Raw genomic sequence first — 21,690 nt, 5'->3', positions numbered from 1 at the left:
AAAATACTAGGACTAGGGACCATGCAATGAAGCTACTGAATAGTAAATTTAAAACAAACTAGAGAAAATATTTCTTCAGTCAGCGTGTAATTAAACTCTAGAATTTGTTGCCAGAGAATGTAGTAAAAGCAGCTAGCTTAGCAGGGTTTAAAAAAAAGTTTGGCTAATTTCCTACAAGAAAAGTCCATAAGTCATTATTAAGGTGAACTTGGGAAAATCCACTGCTGGCTTCTAGGATAAGCACCATAAAATCTGTTTTACTCTTTTGGGTTCTCTAGGTTAACCTTCAGCCTTATACCTTCCTCCCACTCCCCTCCAAGATTTTGATAATTAAACTCAACAGGTCATCCCATAAACATCCTATAAAAATGCAGGCTAAAGTATGTGCTGATGGTTCTACGAGTTTGTGACTCTGCTGCTGCTCTTTACTGCCCCCAAGAGGCTGCTATCTCTAGTCTCGCCTAATGGTTGAGCCAGTCCTGACTCTCTTGTGGTTTTTCTTCATTTTTCTGTAGGATGAATCGAAGCCACCATATTCATATGCTCAGCTAATAGTACAGGCCATCTCTTCAGCTCAGGATAGACAGTTAACACTAAGTGGAATCTATGCGCATATCACCAAGAATTATCCATATTACAGGACGGCTGACAAAGGCTGGCAGGTAAGAACGTTTTCAACCTGTATAGGAGGTAAAGGCCCACCTAAGTTTTGGCAAAAAAGCTGGATCAGCATGGCCGTGTAATAATCTGTTTAGGTCTCTGCCTCTTGCAGAATTCCATCCGGCACAACCTGTCCTTGAATCGCTACTTTATCAAAGTTCCACGTTCCCAAGAAGAGCCTGGGAAAGGTTCCTTCTGGCGCATTGACCCTGCATCAGAAGTGAAATTAGTGGAGCAGGCATTCCGTAAACGGAGACAGAGGGGGGTGTCCTGCTTTCGGACCCCTTTTGGACCGCTTTCCTCTAGGTAAAGACACCTTGTATGCACTGTTAGATTAAAAAAAAGAAAAAAAAAATATATATATATATAGTAGTCGCAGGGAGCCTTATTCTGCTGTTTTGTAAGTGGGGCTAATTTTACGTAACCTTTATATGGAAAGGAATACTTATGAGAACAGGAAATACCATAGTCTGTTAGTCTGTGTATGCTGATTCCTATAGAATACCTTAAAGTTTTATGGGGGAGACTTGTAATACCCAGGAACACTCAAGTAGGGACTATAGGAAGCATAATACTTCCAAAGGAGTTATAACTTATAATTAGCCTGTTTGTGTGCATCTGTAAGTAGCTGATCCCTGGTGAACCGCTCTGAATGGCAAGCTGTATTTGATAGGGTACAGAACAAGTTTTTGCATTTACAGGTTCCAAGTGTCTCTTAGGAGGGGGGGGAGAGCTATTCAAAGTCCCCTACACCATTACCCATTCATTGTTCATCTCAGATGTTTCCCTCCTCAGAGGAGGTGCTAAGAAATATGTCACAGCCCGCAACCCATTAGCGCTGGACTAGCACCCACATTTACCTGCACAGATTGTTCAGAGGCCGGGAGCACAGGAACAAACGAGCGCACAGACGAACAGCGCAAGTAGCGTGCTAATATAGTCAAACTCATGGAAATTAGATCATTTTGTGTTCCCACCCAAAACAAAACTGCCTTACTGCTGCAAAAAAATAACTCTACCGTGTTTCCCTGAAAATAGGGTATCCCCATAAAATAAGACCTACCGAGGTTTTTGGTGCCCTTGGAAAATATAAGGCCTCCCCCGAAAGTAAGGCCTAGCAAAGTTTTTCTTTTACCGGTAAGTAGGGTGCCCCCCCCCCCGAGATCGCCGGGCCTCCACTCCGTCGCTCCGAAACTAACCCCCCACCCGAGGTCGCCCCCCCACCCGAGATGGCGCCCCCACCCGAAGTCGCCGGACCCCACCCCCCTCCGTCGCTCCGAAACTAACCTGAACTTAAGCCTCCTTTCACTTTCCTTCCAGTTCGCAGGAGCAGCAGGGCAGGGCAGGCCTCTCCTTCCTTCCATGCCCCACCCTGGCCTGACGTTACGTTACGTCAGGCGAGGGCGGGACACGGAAGGAAGGAGTGGCCTGCCCTCCTGCTGCTTGCTGTGAACTGGAAGGAAAGTGAAAGGAGGCTTAAGTTCAGGTAGTTTCGGAGCGACGGAGGGGGGTGGGGTCCGGCGACTTCGGGTGGGAGCGCCATCTCAGGTTGGGGGGGGGGGTGACCTCGGGTGGGGGGTTACCGGTAGTTGCAGGAGCGACGGAGGGAAGGTGGGCGGGCCAACCGTGTTTCCCCGAAATACTAAGACATCCCCTGAAAATAAGACCTAGCGCCTTTTTGGGCGCAAAAATTAATATAAGACAGTGTCTTATATTCGGGGAAACACGGTAGAAGAGGTTTTAGAATCATAAGAAATCCCTTCTTCAAATTCTGCCAGTTGTGATTGCTTTTGAAAGCAGAAGGAAGCCTGTGAAAGCACACATTGGCATCTGTTTCCTGCAGTTAAGTGTCCAAGCTAAAAATAAATAAATAAAAAGCTTATATTTAGGCCACAGAAAACAGGCACCAATATGTGCTTTAGGTTCGTGTTTTGCCAGGCGCGTGTGAACAGGAGTCGAGCTTACCACGGGACTCCTGCACATGTGCCGAGCACAATCCTCCTGACAAACTCCCTAATGCTCGGTGCCATGAGCGTGCCTATATTTGCATCTCATTAGTGTTGAACATTAGGGAGTGCTTTTGCTCTGTTCTGCGGTATTTTTATGGAGCTGTTCGGAACAGCACTGGAGTTTTGGGCATCTGGGCTACAGTGATGTATAACAGAAACTTAGCTGTCTAACATTAGGACAAGTTAATTTGGTACAATGCCTTCCTGGAAGACATGTCAACACTACTATTTCTTCAATGGTAGTGCAAATATGCAAATCTTCTGCACAAATCTGATGCATTACCAATTCACCTTGAACAAATCTCTCTCCCTCTGTCCTCCACACTTGGATACACCTTTTTTCCTGGCTCACAGCTGTGTTAGCTCCCTATGAGTTTTACCCGTCAAAATGGCTCCAGTCCTGTACCACTGAGCTGCTCACTCAGTATTAGGTGGCGTGGCAGTGGCGTTCTCATCCTGGGGAAAGCTTACAACTTCTCCAGTTCCCCTGAACTCTTGGGTCCAGGCTAGCAGTAATGATCTGCTTCCTTGACACTTTTTCACGGTAGTCCCTGTTTTCCGCCTTTTGACAGCTATGGTTCTAGGTTAGGGGTTCTCAATTCAGCCCTCAGGATACATCTAGCTAGTTAAGTTTCCAGGAGTTCTCTAATGAATTTGCACAAGCTGAATTTGCCTCCATTGCATGCAATTTATCTCTTATATGTTCATTGTGGGTATCCTGAAAATTTATTGAGAGCCCCACAGGCTCTGCAGCTCTTTCCTGATCAGAGCTGAGTCCTGTTTGGGAGGCAGGAATAAGGGAACAAAACCTATCTGGGAAAGCTCTCCTTTTACTGTTGCCACTCTCCCTTCCACCATCCCTGTCCTAGTACTGGTAATCCTTTCTTTCCACCACCCCTCCTCTGAATTGTTTTTACAAAAGGCCAGTGATATATTGGGTGAAATTATTCCTGAGTATATATGTATTTAGCATTGAACCCATGCTTTTTTTTGTGAAATGTTCATACTGTATATTTTTTGTGCATTTCAGGAGTGCTCCTGCCTCACCAACTCATCCAGGTCTGATGTCCCCTCATTCTAGTGGCTTACAGACACCTGAGTGCCTGTCCCGTGAAGGCTCACCTGTTCAGCATGACCATGATTTTGGATCAAAGTTAGCATCTGTCCCAGAGTATCGGTATTCTCAGAGTGCACCTGGTAAATATCCTTCATTTTGCAAGAGAAATATGGTGGAATGGTGGTAGACCATAGGGCTTAAATTCAGTCAGAGCTGCCTGGAATTCAACTTTGGTAAATATTTTCACTAACTGTTTCGATACCACAAGTCTCTTCTGACTTCACAGGAAAATACTTGCTCTTGGTATTAACATTGTTCAGACTGGAAGAATGGTATGTAGTGGCACTGTTGCACTGGGAAAGAGGGAAGAGAATTCTCTGAATAGGGACCTTCATGTCTTCCTCCATTTCCGAGATAGGATGCCATTAGGAATTGGGGGAGGGGGCGCTTTGGGAAATTTTTGGAAATTTAGGCCTTGATTGAACTACTTTAAGTATGAGATAATTTGTACATCTACACCCCAAACCCTGTCTTCACAGTTGCTTGTAAAACTCTCTTCCGATTAGCTTATGAGGGGGGTTTACAAGACAATTCACAAGTATAAAATATAAAATACATTTTATCTGTTTTATATTAGATTGACTATAGGCTGTTTTAAATTGATACACAAGACATGGTGATTGGACTGCTAGGCAATAGTAATAACAGTGCATTCAAATTTGTCACTGGAAGGAAGATATTGAAACAGAAAACTACTGGAGAGGGGGAAATGGCTGCTGTGTAAGAGAACACCATGTGAATGGTTTAACAAAACCCTCCCTTAGAAAAGGAGAAATTGGCTTGAGACCCAGTTTCTGCCTGGAATCCAATCATTATTTATTTTATTTATTGCATTTGTATCCCACATTTTCCCACCTATTTGCAGGCTCAATGTGGCTTACAGAGTTTTGTTATGACATTGTCATTCCAGGATAGGAGCTATGTCTCCAGAGAAGACCCTCGAGGCATTCTGATCAGTGTATGACAGGTGGGCCAAAGTGAGCAGCAAAAGCAGTTGGGAACTGGTAGTGCTGCATTCTTTGGAGACATCTGAATCGCAGTCTGAAGTAGGCAGTGCAAGCAGTGATCATGAAAAGAGGACCTTAAAAAGTGGATTGCGGACGTCTGAAAACACATCGTGATAATTTGGCCAGGCACCAAGGAAGGTCATGGTCGGTATCCGTAGAGAAAGTGGGATCAGCCTTCTGGAAGTTTTACCTGCTATGGGCAAGTGGAAAAGCAGGAAACCAGGGAGAAATCTAGCCTCAGTTCCCATAGATTCTTATGTGACATGAGCAGAGACTTAGATGGGAGGGATCTATAGCCCTGCTGGGAGTAGCTTGGAGCGTAGGAGATCCTGATGATTCAGTGGAGCATGATGTCATGCCTAAGTCCAGGGGGAGTGAAAGTGATTGAAGTGGCTTTGTGAATGATTTATCGTGAGAGATTACTGCTCTTTGAAATAATTTGGATCACCATTCTGATACCACAAACTGTTGGCCTGGTGGATGAATCAAGAAACCGATCCCTTTAAACAGATACAGTTTAGATCTTGGGAATTGGAGAACTAAAGTTGAAAGCTTGGAAAATAATACAAGGAGTAGGAAGTTTTCTGATTCTTGAATTTTCTGTGTGTTGCAAAAAGTTACACCAAAAGACATGTTGCAGAAATATTTGAACGAGGTGTTGGATATTTCATCTGAGAGACTTTTCTCGTATATCAGCGTTGTATTTGCAATTTGAGAGTCTAGATACAAAAAGGCCTAATAATTTGGAATCTGATCAAATTCTGGATGTTGGGGGATCTTTGCAAACACTGGCTGGATTTGATATAGATAGTATCGCTGCTACATTAGTGAATCAGTTTTGGAAAGGGATATGGCTCTGAAGATTTATTTCCAACATTGCTAGAAGTTATTTCTAACTATGAAATTTGGGGTGTTCCTAGATGATTCAAAGGAAACTCAGAAGAGGAAGAGACAATTTTTGTTAAAGCCAGGAATGGAACAGCTGCGGGATGCTTTTTTTCTACAGTTTTTGTATAAATGCTTGGTTACCCTTCATTTGCATAAATACGTTTTCCCCGATGCAGCTTTTGACCTTTTTTAGTAACTATGAGGTTATCTTTGGGCAGCAGCCTACCTCTTGTTACAGCTGATTTTGGTCCTCTAGAGTAATATATGTACTGAATCTTTGATTTAACGTGGGCTTATTCCATTTTTTTTTTAATTTGCCTTCTGTTAATCTCCCTATGCTGTAATCTTGATATCCTAATATTGTAGATTTTTGGGATGATTTCTTTGATTAAGTTTATGCTCTATTACACTTTTTTTCCTGTTTAGATTTTGATATGTTGCCCTATTTCTCTACAACGTATACTTGGAATGTATGATTAAAATTGCATAATAAAAAGTGGCAGAAGTAGGTGTGTGGGTGGAGGAAATTTGAAGTATTGCGTTCAATTCTCGTCGCTTTATCTAAAAAAAGATACAGTGGAATTAGAAAAAGGTTCAAAGAGCGACCAAAATGATAAAAGGGATAGAACTGCTCCCATATGACAAAAGGCTAAAGGGCTTTTCATATTGGAAAAGAGACGGCTGAGGAATAATATGATTGAGGTGTACAAAATCCTGAGTGGTGTAAAACAGGTAAAAGTGAATCAATTTCCATATTTTCAAAAAGTACAAAGACCAGGGACATTTGATGAAATTACGTGGAAATACTTTTAAAACAGATACGAGGAAATATTTTTTCACTCAAAGAATAGTCAAGCTCTGAAACTTGCCGGAGGATGTGGTAAGTGGTTAGCATATCTAGGTTTAAAAAAGATACAGTTGCAGGCTGACTCACTGCAGGGGCCCTGAGAGAATTGAGCTTTAGTGGAGAACCTTGAGAATGATTCGAGGTGGTCTAAAATTGAAATACAGGCATTCTGGAGAGGGAAGCTTACAGCAATTGTGATGGATATTCGGGGTGGATTTGAGTTTTGCTCTCAGGCTTTGGAGTTGGACTGATCTATGGTCCTGGTGTTCATAGTTTGCAGGTTCTAGAGAAAGCATTGATTGAGGGGTATTTTGATGGAGGGGGGTTGATGCGTATGGATGGACACTTCATTGCAACAGGAGTGTCTGCTTCCATATTGAATCATTCCTCATGGAGAAAGTCATCAAGCCTTGCACAGTGTCATGGGACCTCAGTGTTCTTATCTAGCTGTCACTTGAACTACCCGACCTGGAAGGTCTTATTATTTCAGCATGCAGGATTGGTGAGCTCCAAGCCCTAGTCACTGATCCACTTTGCACTGTTTTAACAATAGGGTGATTCTGTGCACTCATCCAAAGATCCTTCCTAAAGTTATGTCAGAATTTCACCTTACCTAGTCAATAGTTTTTCCAGCTTTTATTCCAAAACTGCATGCCCATAATGGTGAAAGTGCACTGTTTTCTTTGGACTGCAAGAAAGCCTTGGCCTTCTATCCTAAGTGGACTAAAGCCCATAGAAAGTCCACCCTGCTTTTTGTTTCTGTTGACCCAGATTGGATGAGGGCATGCTTTGACACTCTATTTACCTAAGGTCAATCCGTCAGTACCTTTGATGTTGTTTTAGTGGACACATTCTTATTGTCCCTTGTTCATCATTTGTTGCTGAAAAATATATGCTTGACTTTGGAGAAGTTCAGAGAGAAGATGACATTTCTATGGGTGACATTATTTTGCTGTGTGCTTTTTAACTTAAAGATTGGGTTTAAAAGAGGAATTGTAGGTTATTGATAAACACAGAATTAAAAAAAAAAAAGCAGACTTTATTAACTAGTCTTCATACCTTTTCCCCCATAGTTTAAAAACCTGGATTTTCTGCCACAACGTTAAGACAGCGTTAAGAATCTAGAAGGGCCAAGTTGAGTCCTAATTCCCACCCACCCCTAGCTCAACTCTTCATTTACAGTCAATTATTCTAATTAGGACAACAAGAGGATAATTTGCATTAGAGTTTTAATTACATTTAATTAGTTTCTGAGAAGCAAACACTAAATAAATTACATATTATACCATATAATCTTAAGGTTCTTTATATTATCTGATATCCCTAGTATCTTAAGAAGTTTTAATTAAACAACTCTATATTACTAAGATGCAGACAGCAGTCCAGCAGCAAGAGTGTGCTATCCAGTCTTTTGTGCCCAGTTGGTGAGAGGTTATATTTGTGTGCTTGATGCAAAGAGCTCCTAGCTGTCAGAATGAGTCTGTTCTGTTGAGGTTAGAATAGCGGAGGAGCTGAGAGAGAGAGAGAAAGTACATAGAGGAGGTCTACAGGGACATTGTAGAGAAGTCCCACCTCCAGTTTGGCAGCCCCTATGCTGCCGTGGAGGAGGGAGGTCTTGTAAAAGGAGAGCATCACCTTGGTGAAGCTGGAAGTAGTTCTATAGACAGGACCAGCCTACCAGGGGATGCAATATTCTCTTGCATCGAGGCTGTCTCTCCAGGAGGGGAGGGGTTAGGATGGCTGTTGTAGTTGGTGATTTGATTTTTAGGCATGTAGATAACTGGGTGACTTGTGGATGTGAGGATTGCCTGATCACTAGCTTGCCTGGTGCAAAGGTGGCGGACCTCACGCATCACCTAGATAGGATTTTAGTGCTGGGGAGAAGCCGGCTGTCTTGGTTCATGTGGGTACCAATGACATAAAATGTGGGAGGGAGGTTCTGGAAGCCAAATTTAGGCTCGTAGAAAGCTCAAATCCAGAACCTCTAGGGTAGCATTTTCAGAAGTGCTCCCCCGTTCACACGCAGGGTCCAAGAGGCAGGCAGAGCTCCAAAATCTCAATGCGTGGATGAGGTGATGGTGCAGGGATGAGGGTTTTAGATTTGTAAGGAACTGGGCAACTTTCTGGGAAGAGAGAGCCTGTTCCAAAATGATGGGCTCCACCTCAACCAGGGTGGGACCAAGCTAATGGCATCGGAACTTAAAAAGGAGATAGAGCAACTTTTAAACTAGAAACTGGGGGAAGACCGACAGTCATTCAAAAGTGCATGGTTCGGAACAAGGTATCTTTCAAAGATATCACCAAAACAGGGAAGATAGGGTGTCCTGATAGTGAGGTTGCAGTAGAGACCATAGTAGACCAGAGTGCTCATTTTCAAAGCGCATAGACTTACAAAGCTCCGTAGTAACCTGTGTAACTTTGTAAGTCTATGTGCTTTGAAAATGAGCCTCTAAATGTCTTTAAAGAAAAAGACTGCAAATTCACTGTCAACTACTATGCAAGATGTAAATTGGAACAACAAACATAGTTTGAAATGTCTATATGCGAATGCCAGAAGCTTAACAAATAAGATGGGAGAGTTAGAATATATTTTACTAAAATTAGATATAATAGGCATCTCTGAGATCTGATGGTAGGAGGATAACCAGTGGGACGATGTCATAGCAGGGTACAAATTATATCGTAGTGATAGGGTGGATCAAATTGGTGGAGGGGTAGCATTGTAGGTTAAGGAAGTCCTTGAATCAAATAGATTGAAAATTCTGCAGGAGACAAAACACATCTTGGAATCCCTATGGATTGAAATTCCATGTGTTAAGGGGAAAAGGATAGTGATAGAAGTGTACTACCATCCACCTGGCCAGGATGAACAGATGGATGTAGAAATGTTATCAGAAATTAGGGAGGCTAACAAACTGGGAAATACAATAATAATGGGTGATTTCAATTACCCCGATATTGACTGGGTAAATGTAACATCAAGGCATGCTAGGGAGGTGAAATTCCTTGATGAAATCAAGGATTGCTTTATGGAGCAGCTGGTACAGGAGCAGACAGGAGAAGGAAAAATTCTAGATCTAGTCCTTAGTGGATCACATGATCTGGTGCAGGAGGTAATGATGATGGGGCCACTTGATAACAGTGATCATAATATGATCAGATTTGATTTTTGCTTTGGAGTAAGTATACACAGGCTATCCAATACGTTAGCATTTAACTTTCAAAAAGGAGACTATGATAAAATGAGAAGAATGGTGAAAAAAAATTAGAGGAGCGGCTGCAAAGGTCAAAACTTTACATCAGGCGTGGATGCTGTTCAAAAATACCATCCTGGAAGCCCAGGCCAAATATATTCCGTGTATTAAAAAAGGAGGGAGGAAGACCAAACGACAGCCGGCATGGTTAAAAAGTGAGGTGAAGGAAGCTATTAGAGCGAAAAGAAAATCCTTCAGAAAATGGAAGAAGGATCTGACTGAAAATGAGAAACAGCATAAGGAATGGCAAGTCAAATGGAAAGCGGTGATAAGGAAGGCAAAGAGGGACTTTTTGGAAAAAAAGATTGTGTTGGAGTCAAACTCACATAGTAATTACTTTTTTATGTATATTAAAAGCAAGAAACCGGCAAAAGAATCACACTGCTAGATGACCGAGGGGTAAAAGGGGCACCCAGGGAAGACAAAGCCATAGTGGAGAGATTAAATGAATTCTTTGCTTCGGTCACCGAGGAAAATTTGGGAGAGATACCAGTGCCAGAAATGGTATTCAAAGCTGATGAGTCAGAGAAACTGAATGAAATCTCTAAACATGGAAGATGTAATGGTGCAGTTTGACATTTGAAGAGTAGAAAATTGCCTGGACTGAATGGTATTCATTCCCGAGTACTGATAGAATTGAAAAATGAACTTGCAGAACTATTGTTAATAATATGTAATGTATCTTTAAAATCAAGCATGGTACCGGAAGATTGGAGGGTGGCCACTTTAATGCCGATTTTTGAAATAGATCCAAGTGGTGATCCGGGAAATTATAGACCGGGTAAGCCTGACATCAAAACCGGGCAAAATGGTAGAGGCTGTTATAAAGAACAAAATTACAGAGCATATTCAAATCCGTGGATTAATGAGACAAAGCCAACATGGATTTAGTGAAGGGAAATCTTGCCTTACCAATCTATTACATTTCTTTGAAGGGGTGAACAAGCGTGGATAAAGGTGAGCTGCTCAATATTGTGTATCTGAATTTTCAAAAGGCATTTGACAAAAGTACTTCATGAAAGTCTCCAGAGAAAATTGGAGAATCATGGGATAGGAGGTAGTGTTCTGTTGTGGATTAAAAACTGGTTAAGATAGAAAACAGAGAGTTGGGTTAAATGATCAGTATTCTCAATGGAGAAGGGTAGATAGTGGGGTTCCCCAGGGGTCTGTGCTGGAACTGCTGCTTTTTAACATATTTATAAATGATCTACAGATGGGAGTAACTAGTGAGGTAATTAAGTTTGCTGACAACACAGTTATTCAAAGTTGTTAAATCACAAGAAGATTGTGAAAAATTACAAGGGTGGCCTTATGAGACTGGGCATCTAAATGGCAAATGACGTTTATTGTGAGCAAGTGTAAAGTGATGCATGTGATAAAGAGGAACCCAAACTGTTGGGCAGGCTGGATGGACCATTCAGGTCTTTATCTGCTGTAACTTACTATGTATAGTTATGTGATGCAAGGTTCCACATTAGGAGTCACCAACCAGGAAAGGGATCTAGTTGTCATTGTTGATGATGCGTTGAAACCCTCTGCTCAGTGTTCGGTGAGAGAGAGCAAATAGAATGTTAGGTATTATTAGGAAAGGAATGGAAAACAAAAATGAGGATGTTATAATGCCTTTGTATCGCTCCATGGTGCGACTGCACCTCGAATATTGTGTTCAATTCTGGGCACCGTATCTCAAAAAAGATATAGTGGAATTAGACGAAAATGATAAAGGGGATGGGACAACTTCCCTATGAGGAAAGGCTAACGAGGCTAGGACTCTTCAGCTTGGAGAAACACAGCCGAAGGGAGTTATGATAGAGATCTATAAAATGAGTGGAGTGGAATGGATAGATGTGAATCACTTGTCTACTCTTTCCAAAAATACTAGGACTAGGGAGCATGCAATGAAGCTACAAAGTAGTAGATTTAAAATGAATAGGAGAAAATATTTCTTCACTCAATGTGTAATTAAACTCTGGAATTCGTTGCCAGAGAATGTGGTAAAAGCGGTTAGCTTAGCTGGGTTTAAAAAAGGTTTGGATAGCTTCCTAAAAGAAAAGTCCATAAGCCATTATTAAAATTAACTTGGGGAAAATCCACTGCTTAATTCTAGGATAAGCAGCATAAAATATATTGTACTGTTTTGGAATCTTGCCAGGTACTTGTAACCTGGATTGACCACTGTTGGAAACAGGATGCTCGGCTTGATGGACCTTCAGTCTGTCCTAATGTGGCAACATTTATGTACTTGTGACTCCTGAGGCAGGCACATTGGGTGCCAAAATGCAGGGCTATGTCGAGTCACTTTTAGCAATTACTCATCAATAACCCACTTGCATTGGAATCACATTGGTCTACCCCTTTCTTCTTTTTGTTTTTGTATGAACTTTTTCCATTTGTGTGTGGTCTCCGTACAAAGGTCTGCAAAGATCGAGATTTTCTGCTGGTTAAGTGTCACATAGCTTAGTTTCCTGGATTCTTACCACATATTCCATCTCTTCACATTATAGCAGCTTGGCAATGACTACTGATGGATACTGTTTCACTTTAGCTGGGTTTGGGTGAGTTCTGTGTGAGCAATCCCTGTTTTGTAAAGAGATACAGCAAGTCTGTAGTAACTCACAAACATACTTTGACATCCAATCCTTCCTCCCCTCTGGGATCCCATAAATCCTAATATTCAAGCCCATATTCCTGTTCTCTTGATCCTTGAGTTTCTCTCTCATGATATTGAACTGCTTTTGCAAACATTAGATCTTTGACTTTTGCCTGTCTTCAAGCTCACTAATGTGGCCGCCTGCCTCTTCTACTTGGGCAGTCAGCAGTTTGAATTTTTCTTCAAACTTGCTGACCACAATTTGTAAAATCTCCAGTTTGGGGTTTGATTTCTTTCTAAAGTGGTTCTATATTGCTGTCTGGTAACATAAGGCCTTCATTTTCCTTTGGCAGACCCCAGCAACACAAAGGCCTCACCCTCCAGAGCATCTTTACCCTTCATAGGGGGGCAGACTCAAGAAAAATGTCAGGAAGTATTTTTTCACGGAGAGAGTAGTGGATGCTTGGAATGCCCTCCCGCGGGAGGTGGTGGAAATGAAAACGGTAACGGAATTCAAACATGCGTGGGATAAGCATAAAGGAATCCTGTGCCGAAGGAATGGATCCTCAGGAGCTTAGTCAAGATCGGGAGGCGGGGCTGGTGGTTGGGAGTCGGGGATAGTGCTGGACAGACTTATACGGTCTGTGCCAGAGCCGGTGGTTGGGAGGCAGGGCTGGTGGTTGGGAGGTGAGGATAGTGCTGGGCAGACTTATACGGTCTGTGCCTGTGCCAGAGCCGGTTTTTGGGAGTTGGGGCTGGTGGTTGGGAGGCGGGGATAGTGCTGGGCAGACTTATACGGTCTGTGCCCTGAAGAGCACAGGTACAAATCAAAGTAGGGTATACACAAAAAGCAGCAAATATGAGTTATCTTGTTGGGCAGACTGGATGGACCGTGCAGGTCTTTTTCTGCCGTCATCTACTATGTTACTATATGTGCTTTGGCAGCTTGTATTCCTTTAGTTTTAGTAGCTTTTATCTTACATTGTTTGAGCATTCTTCCAACGACAAGGTAAAACATATCTGCTTTAGAGGCCTGGCCGTTCTCCCACCCAGAAGTCCCCTGCTCTTAATGTTAACAATATCCTGCAGAACTCCAGACAAAATAATTGCTTTCTTGAAACTATTTATATGCAATTGCTATGAGATGCACAGTATGAAGAAACCTTTTTCTGATTCAAGTTTTGTTTTGTTGTTAAACATCTACAAAATATATTCTGATCTAGCTTGAATTCTCTTAGTCTTCAAAGGGATCAGTGGCTTTAGACCAAGGCAGACATAATAGTGCAGATAAATTCTAAAGGGCTGCACCGAGTGGTCCATTATGCATGCAGGTCAGTGGTCACTGCAGACAAAGTTCAGACTGCTAAATCGATTTCAGGGTAAACCAACTGTGATTTCCAGAACTGAAAAGTTGATGTAATAAATTTTAATTCTAACTTTGAGTTAAAGGATACTAATGCCAATAATGGTTTTGTTTTTCAGGGTCTCCTGTTAGTGCCCAGCCTGTAATAATGGCAGTTCCTCCTCGCCAATCCAGTCTAATGGCTAAGCCAGTGGCCTATATGCCAACCTCAATAGTCACACCCCAGCAACCCTCTGGACATGCAATCCATGTTATGCAACAGGCTCCCACGGTCACCATGGTCAGGGTAGTGACCAGTTCTGCCAGCTCTAATGGATACATAATTGCCAATCCAAATACAACAGGAAGTGCCCATGAAACTCGAGGAACAGTGGTTGATGGCTTCGGGGAGACAAGAGGTAGAATAAATATTTTTTCTTGACAATAACATTGATTTCTTTGCCTTCTTTCGAGTGTAAGTACATTGTGTATTATTTAGAGGTGTGTGTCAGGTTGTTGTTGACGTATCCAAAGATATTGGGTTCAACTTTATACCATATAGAGGATGTGGCAGCGTCTGTTTACTTTAGGATTCATTGAAACATTTGACAAGGAGTAGCTAAGCTTTTGCGCACAATTGTAAATTAAAGCATTTGTCACAAGAAGACCTATGGTCATCAAAAGGAAACAAATTTGTTTAATGAAGTATCCTATTAAGAAGCTGTTAGTATGTTTAAATGCTTTCATATGCTGTTTCTGTTGTCCCTTGACTTTTGAAGATGCATGGCTCAGTCTGTTTCCACGGAATAAAAGATTTAAACCCCACCCCCCCGGCCAAAAAAAAAAAAAGAAGACTGCTTTGAGAGACATGATTAATCTTCCTGCCTTAACGTGTGAAGGGGCGTTTTATGTTTTAACTAGTAAAAAAAAGGCCCGTTTCTGTATGAAAGGAAACGGGCGCTAGCAAGGTTTTCCTCCCCCCCCCCCCCCGCTCTGTCCCTCGCTCTCTCCCTGTGTCCCCTCCAAGTCCCATGGCCCCCTTTCCTCCCCTCCGATTTCCATGGCTTCCTCCCTCCCTCTGTCACTGTCCTTCACTCTGTCCTCCTTCCGAGTTCCAGTCCTCCCTCCGAGTTCCAGCCCCCCTCCCTCCCCCCCTCCAACATGCACATTGCCCCCCCTCCAAAATCGCCAAACCCCCTCTCCCCCTCTCTTACCGGGGTCCCGGCGGCAGCATTGAAGAGCGAGCAGGCTCAGCGAGTCTGCTGCTTTCCCTTCTTTTCGCTCTGAGCTGTGACTCTGGTCCCGCCCTCATTTCCTGTTTCCGCAAGGGCGGGACCAGAGTCGCAGCTCAGAGTGAAGAGAAGGGAAGGCAGCAGACTCGCTGAGCCTGCTAGCTCTTCAAGGCTTCCATGCCAGTGACGTCAGTGTCATCTACTGCATGAAGCAGACCACCTCCGGCGGAAGCCACGGTCCCAGGCAGCTTCAGAACGTTGGAGGTGAGAATTATTATATAGGATAATTACAATTAAACACATGAATTGAAAAACTCCTTAAACAAATTTTAGCTTATAATAGCATTACCCCTGAAATATACTACATTTGCTGGGGTTGGGTTAGAAGTCTTTTCAGATTTTCAGCAGCTTCAAGCAGGGCAATGGCAGCAGATACCTTGGCTGTCCATAAGGAATTCCATCTTAATTTATGAAGTGCTCTTCATACTAAACTGTAAAAAAAGAGACAGTGAGGAAAATCCAAGGAGGATAACAAAGAAGTCTTTATTGAGATACTTAAAAACCGACCCGACACGGCTGTGTTTCGGCCTGAAGGCCTGCCTAAGGGATCTTGGTAAATCTACATAAAAACAGACATGAACATATATTGTGTATAATCTAAAATGATTGCATAAATAAATTATATACATTTATGAAATTAAATGTTTAAATATATGATAAAACATATGAGTCATAAGCATAGTAAAAACGCTTGGAGGGGCATAATCGAAAGGGGCGCCCAAGTTTTCTTGAGGACGTCCTCGTAAGACGTCCCGGCGAGGGGGCGGGGAAACCCGTATTATCGAAACAAGATGGGCGTCCATCTTTTGTTTCGATAGTACGGTTGGGGACACCCAAATCACGAAATTTAGGTCAACCTTAGAGATGGTCGTCCCCGATTTTCTGCCATAATGGAAACCGAGGAAGCCCATCTCAGAAACGACCAAATCCAAGCCATTTGGTCGTGGGAGGAGCCAGCATTCGTAGTGCACTCTGGTCCCCCTGACATGCCAGGACACCAACCGGGCACCCTAGGGGGCACTGCAGTGGACTTCAGAAATTGCTCCCAGGAACATAACTCCCTTACCTTGTGTGCTGAGCCCCCCAAAACCCACTCCCCACAACTGTACACCACTACCATAGCCCTAAGGGGTGAAGGGGGGCACCTACATGTGGGTACAGTGGGTTTCTGGTGGGTTTTGAAGGGCTTACATTTACCAGCACAAGTGTAACGGGGGGGGGGGGGGGGGGGGGGGGTGGGCCTGGGTCCGCCAGCCTGAAGTGCACTGCACCCACTAAAACTGCTCCAGGGACCTGCATACTGCTGTCATGGAGCTGGGTATGACATTTGAGGGTGGCAAAAAATATTAAAAAAAAATTTTTTTTAGGATGGGAAGGGGGTTGGTGACCACGGGGGGAGTAAGGGGAGGTCATCCCCGATTCCCTCCGGTGGTCATTTGGTCAGTTCGGGCACCTTTTTGAGGCTTGGTCGTAAAAAAAAAAGTGGACCAAGTGAAGTCGGCCAAATGCTCGTCAGGGACGCCCTTTTTTTTCCATTATCGGTCGAGGACGCCCATGTGTTAGGCACGCCCCAGTCCCGCCTTCACTACGCTTCCGACACGCCCCAGTGAACTTTGGTTGTCCCCGCGACGGAAAGCAGTTGAAGACGCCCAAAATCGGCTTTCGATTATGCCGATTTGGGCGACCTTGTGAGAAGGACGCCCATCTCCCAATTTGTGTCGAAAGATGGGTGTCCTCTTTTGAAAATAAGCCTGATAGTGTGACATACAAAATTATAATTAAAGACATTATGGATAAGTAAAAAGTATTGAATATGTGAAATAATAAAATCAATAAAATTAAAATTATGTATTTGATAAAGCGTTTGGGTCATATAAACATACATTTATATATATACAAACACATGATGTTACATGAGTATATAAAGGATTTGCAGGATTAATCCATAGGAGACTTTATGTGCAATTATACATGAAAGCAAGTATAAACTCAATTTAATTTATGAATAAAAGACAGGTAATAACATGGGTTATAATAATAATTAATACAAAAAATGATAATACTTATTTTATTATTTTTCTATTTATTATTTTCGAGATTCCTGAAGTGAGAAATAATTTCTTTGCTTCTTTTCTCTTTTTTTATTTTTATTTTTTAGTGCCAGGTATGGAGGAAAAGCCAACCATTGCATTTGCCACCATTCCCACTGCCAGTCGAGTCATCCAAACAGTAGCCAGCCAGATGTCGCAAGGGGTACCTGGGCAAGCAGTCACCATTCTTCAGTCAACCACACCTGTAACTTTAGGGCAGCACCAGCTTCCTGTTCGAGCAGTGACACAGAATGGGAAACACGCCCTTCCAACAAACAGCATTGGTGGAAATACATATGGTACGGTGTCCCTTGAACACACACCAGGCCTGGGTTAGTTTACCATACACATTAAAATTCAGGGTATTTGTTTTTAAGTTATATTTTAATAGAGAATATAGACGTGTGTATTTGTATTATGGGTGGTTATTTGGTGTTTCAGTGATCAGTCTTTTCCTTAGTGTCCGTACTACCAGACCAGTCCAGAACCTGTGGGTTATGTCTGTCAACCAGCAGATGGAGACAGAAATAAAGTAGTTCTCTGAGATTCACCCCTCAAGGGCATCATGCTCCCTTAGAATACTCAGTATTCTGTGTCTCCAGTGGATGGTTGACAACCATGCAGCTCCTGGTCTAGTCGTTGGAATAGCTCCTGAGCCAGTTTGAACAGCAGAGTTTTAGTTGAGCTGTGTGGGGTACTTGCTAAGGTTTGGATTAGCTCTTGAACCAGTTTTGGTAACTGAGCTTCAGTTGAGCAGGGGGGGGTGCCTGTAAAGGTTTAGGCTTCACATGCCTGAAATTTACAAAAGTGGCAGCTGGGGTATAACTTAGAGATGTTCTGAGCTCCCTATACACCCCACCATCACTTTTCTGCCTCTTTGAAAGAGAAAGGGGCTGATGGAAAGGAAATACCGTGGAATGTCTGCCACTTCATTTGCTGAGAAGTGCTGTTGTTTAAATATTACAGCAGCAGTGTACCTCCAGTCGAGAGTTTACCTGGTTTCTCCATGCTTGTTCCTTGCCTACCCTCTCAGGACTTTACTTTCAAGGAGTAACTCTTTTGTTGGTGTATCAGGACAGCATGTTGAAACACCATCTTTCTCCTTCTGCCATTATGTCAGCCTTAGAACTTCATTTAAGTACTTTAATAGTAAGAAGCTTTTGTAAACTGCTTAGACTTCTTTTGAATGATTAGTGGTATGCCAAATAAATATGAAGTATAAGAAGTGAGCAGCAGTACCTCTCAATGTTGAATTTGTTTACATAGTGTTCTTCCCCTTCATTTTGGTTTCTTATTTTTTTAAGGCATTAATTTAGTTTGGGGCTAACCTGATCAGTGTGCACCCCTACCTCTGTTATTGTTAGTGTATGATGCCATTGTGAAAACCCTTAACTCATAGGTAATAAAAATTGACATTACTCTGTTGTTTCTCAGCTCTTACAAACCCGTTACAGCTTCTTGCTGCCCAGGCCAGCTCATCCACTCCCGTAGCAGTTGTCCGAGCCTGTGAGGCTGAGGCCATCTATACAGTTTCATCCTTGGATGAACCCAATGTCAAAAAAGCCCGCGTGGATGATCCTAGTGGTGCAGTGACAGCAGCTCAGGCAGGTGTCATCACATCCACAGCTTCACAAGCCCAGGGAAGTGGCGAGTGACGAGACAGAACATCCGAGGAAGGAAGGAAACTAGAGAAGAGACAAGTTTTATGATCCGGAAATAAAACGTTGTTTTTTTTTTTTGTTTTGTTTTTTTTTCTTAGTATGAAAGGACAGGTCCACAGTTCTTAGGCCCTTGAGGTGCCAAAATAAATTGAGGAAGAATCCCTGCAGCTGTACTGGACTTTGCACAAATCTTAGTTATTTTTGTCAACTTTAGATTTTTAAATATGATACAGACAACTGATTGTATGACTGCTGGTGATATTTCCCCATGCTCTTCAGACACACAGGGAAAGTAGTTTCTTTGCAGGTCACCTTGTAAAAGGAATGTTTCAAAGGAACAGCTTCACCATCGGAAGAAGGCTTTTAATCTTGAATGCCTTAACAGGTCTGGCACTGAGTGTTTGAACATGGACTGTACGTTTGCAGGGATGCTGTGACTTTCAAGAGAGTATTAATGCAAGATACCATGGAGATGGCATTAAAGCAACATGGTACCAAATAAAAGCAGATTAAAAAAAAAAAAAACTGTATAAAAAATTTTATGTGGATTTGTATTTATGTGTGAGAGGACTGACAAACCAAATCTTTCTGGCTGCAATTACTTATCAACAGACCCTTATGGGAAATAAGACTGAATGGAAGCATTAATTTCTATATTCTCGCAACGAAAGTTTTTCCCCCAGCCTCTTTTGCTTTATTTTATTGATTTTCCTTTCAGCTTCTGTTTCTATGGATCGTGATCTAGGTGTCATTGCTGCTGAGAAAACTACAGGAAAGACTGCACATCCATCATGTATACCATTTTCCGTATGTATGATCTTGCTTCCCAAGTGGGATTCCTTTCTGATCAGCTGAATTTCTGCAAATATTTTGTAATAAAACAGTGGTAGCGTGAAAGGATATGTATTGGCAGTTGGGTTTTTTTTTTACATTCTTGCCAGTACCACCCACTGATTTTGATGCCATGGTTGTAGGGAAAAGACTGTGGCCAGTATTTGAGGTGCCAAGGTTGTAGTTGGAAAACAGAACCTAAGCTGCGGTAGATAGTTGGAGCCAAAGCCAGTATCTGGAGCTGAGGTTTGGAGTTGAATGCTGCTGGGCAGAGTTGAGTAGCTAGTGAGAGCGGCACACAGATATAATATTGTACATGAAAAAGTGGACTCCTTCATAAAGGAGGTTGATAATTCTAAAATACAAAGTATAAAAGATATTTAGTAGAACTAACTACAAGGAATTTTCTTCCAGGAGCTGAAAAAAAAAATCCTTCCATTAAGTCTTCTGAAATCATAAATGAATAAATGCAGCCAGTGAATTTACACTATTGAAAACACCAAGTGGGTCATTTATGAACTGTTAGTGTATGCCATCCGCAGCAGATAACACTGGCAGTAAACAACCTTCCCAGAAGGTTTTTAATCAGCAGGGTCTTCTAAGCTAATGGGTTTTTTTTTTCTTTTTTTTGCACGTCAATCTTGCCTCTCGACTACTTCTGGAATTCTCCTCCTCTAGTTGCTGTTGCCTGGCTTAGTTTTGCCGTTATCCATCATTCTATTTGCTTTGATAAGAGGAAGTGAGCTTGTTGAGCAGGAGTGAGCACTTATAATTTTGACACTCAAGGGTTAAAAGGAAAATGTTTAAAAGTCAGCTTTCTTTGCAGGCTGTTCAATCTCTTGCCATAAATGTGAAAGCTCAGACCTGCTACTAGAGAGGTGGCATACTCCTAGGTCTTCCCAATAACATGTTTGTCCAGGCTTTTAAAATTTTGTTCATCTTCTCTCTGTATCAGTAGTTCCAAAATAATCCAAGAAGGAAGATGATAAAAGGGACTGGTTCTATCTGCCACTCTGAGTCCGTATTAGAGTGAGCTGATAGCTCTGGATCCTGTTGGAATGAAAGTGATATCATTTGGAGAATAAACAAGGTTAAAATTCAATGGGGAGACCAGTTCTTTTTTCTTCTGGTGTTAGCAGCCTTGCTGTAATCAGCTTCAAACAGCTGTTCAGAAACTGAGTTATATAAGTCATCAGGTGTATGGGGACAGACTTAAAGATCTCAGTATGGATATATGGACAAAAGACAGGAGTGAAGAGATATGGTAAGAGACATTTAAATACCTCCATGGTATAAGTGCGCAGGAGGAGAGACTTTCAATTGAAAGGAGACTCTGAAATGATGGGGCATAGGATGAAGATGAAGGGGGACAGACTTGGGATTAACTAAGGAAATATTTCTTCATGGAACAGGTGATGAATGTGTAGAACAGCCTCCTGGTGGAGGTGGTAGAAACAAGGATTGTTTCATAATTTAAGAAAGCTTGAGACAAGCACGTTGGATCTCTAAAGGGAGAGGAAGGGATAGTAAGACCGTATTCATGGGCAGCCTGGATAGGCCATATTGTAGTCATCTGCCATTTTTTGTCTCTGTGAGCCTGAGATTAGTGTATAACAACACAGAAGCATAGATATACTCCAGGTTTGCACATGCTTACCCGGTCATTAACTAATGCTTTATCATTTTGCATCAACAAAGTACAAACCCACATAGTAATGTAGTAGATGACGGCAGATAAACAATTGTACGGTCCATTCAATCTACCCAACAACATACTCATAGCATTAGGTACGATGTGATAGTACATATGCATACTTGATGTTGATTTGTCCTTTTATTTTTAGGCAAAGACCTTATTCTCCAACTACTGAAGCTGAATCTGTCCAGCCATAATCGGGGCACAGACTGTAGAAGTCTGTTCAGGACTGGCTTTGCTTCTATTACTGGTGTTGCCATATAATATGCTAAGCTTTTTTGGTTCCATGCCTTCCTTACAGAATTCTTTTGTGTTTATCCCACACATTTTGATTTCTGTCTCCACCACCACCACCTGTGGGAGGACATTCCAGGCATCTACCACTCTCTATGTGAAAAAGTACTAA

The 21,690-nt window shown here is 42.3% G+C and overlaps 1 protein-coding gene across 2 annotated transcripts in view; it reads left to right on the top strand.

Moving 5' to 3' along the window:
* FOXK1 (forkhead box K1) overlaps positions 1 to 19,657 on the top strand; it is a 134,506-nt gene extending 114,849 nt beyond the window's left edge. Inside the window, exons 4-9 of one of the 2 annotated variants that reach the window (XM_030211456.1) lie at positions 516 to 662; positions 773 to 966; positions 3,700 to 3,866; positions 13,855 to 14,133; positions 17,165 to 17,395; positions 18,531 to 19,657. In XM_030211456.1, coding sequence (XP_030067316.1) covers positions 516 to 662; positions 773 to 966; positions 3,700 to 3,866; positions 13,855 to 14,133; positions 17,165 to 17,395; positions 18,531 to 18,751 — 1,239 coding nt within the window. In that variant the 3' untranslated portion in view covers positions 18,752 to 19,657. Of the gene's footprint in view, positions 1 to 515; positions 663 to 772; positions 967 to 3,699; positions 3,867 to 13,854; positions 14,134 to 17,164; positions 17,429 to 18,530 lie in introns of both variants that reach the window. The other variant, XM_030211455.1, reaches the window with a different exon arrangement.
* The last annotated feature ends 2,033 nt before the right edge of the window (positions 19,658 to 21,690 follow it).

The sequence above is a fragment of the Microcaecilia unicolor genome, chromosome 8 (assembly GCF_901765095.1).
Source record: "Microcaecilia unicolor chromosome 8, aMicUni1.1, whole genome shotgun sequence".
NCBI lineage: Eukaryota > Metazoa > Chordata > Amphibia > Gymnophiona > Siphonopidae > Microcaecilia > Microcaecilia unicolor.
This window is presented reverse-complemented; position numbering and strand designations above follow the sequence as displayed.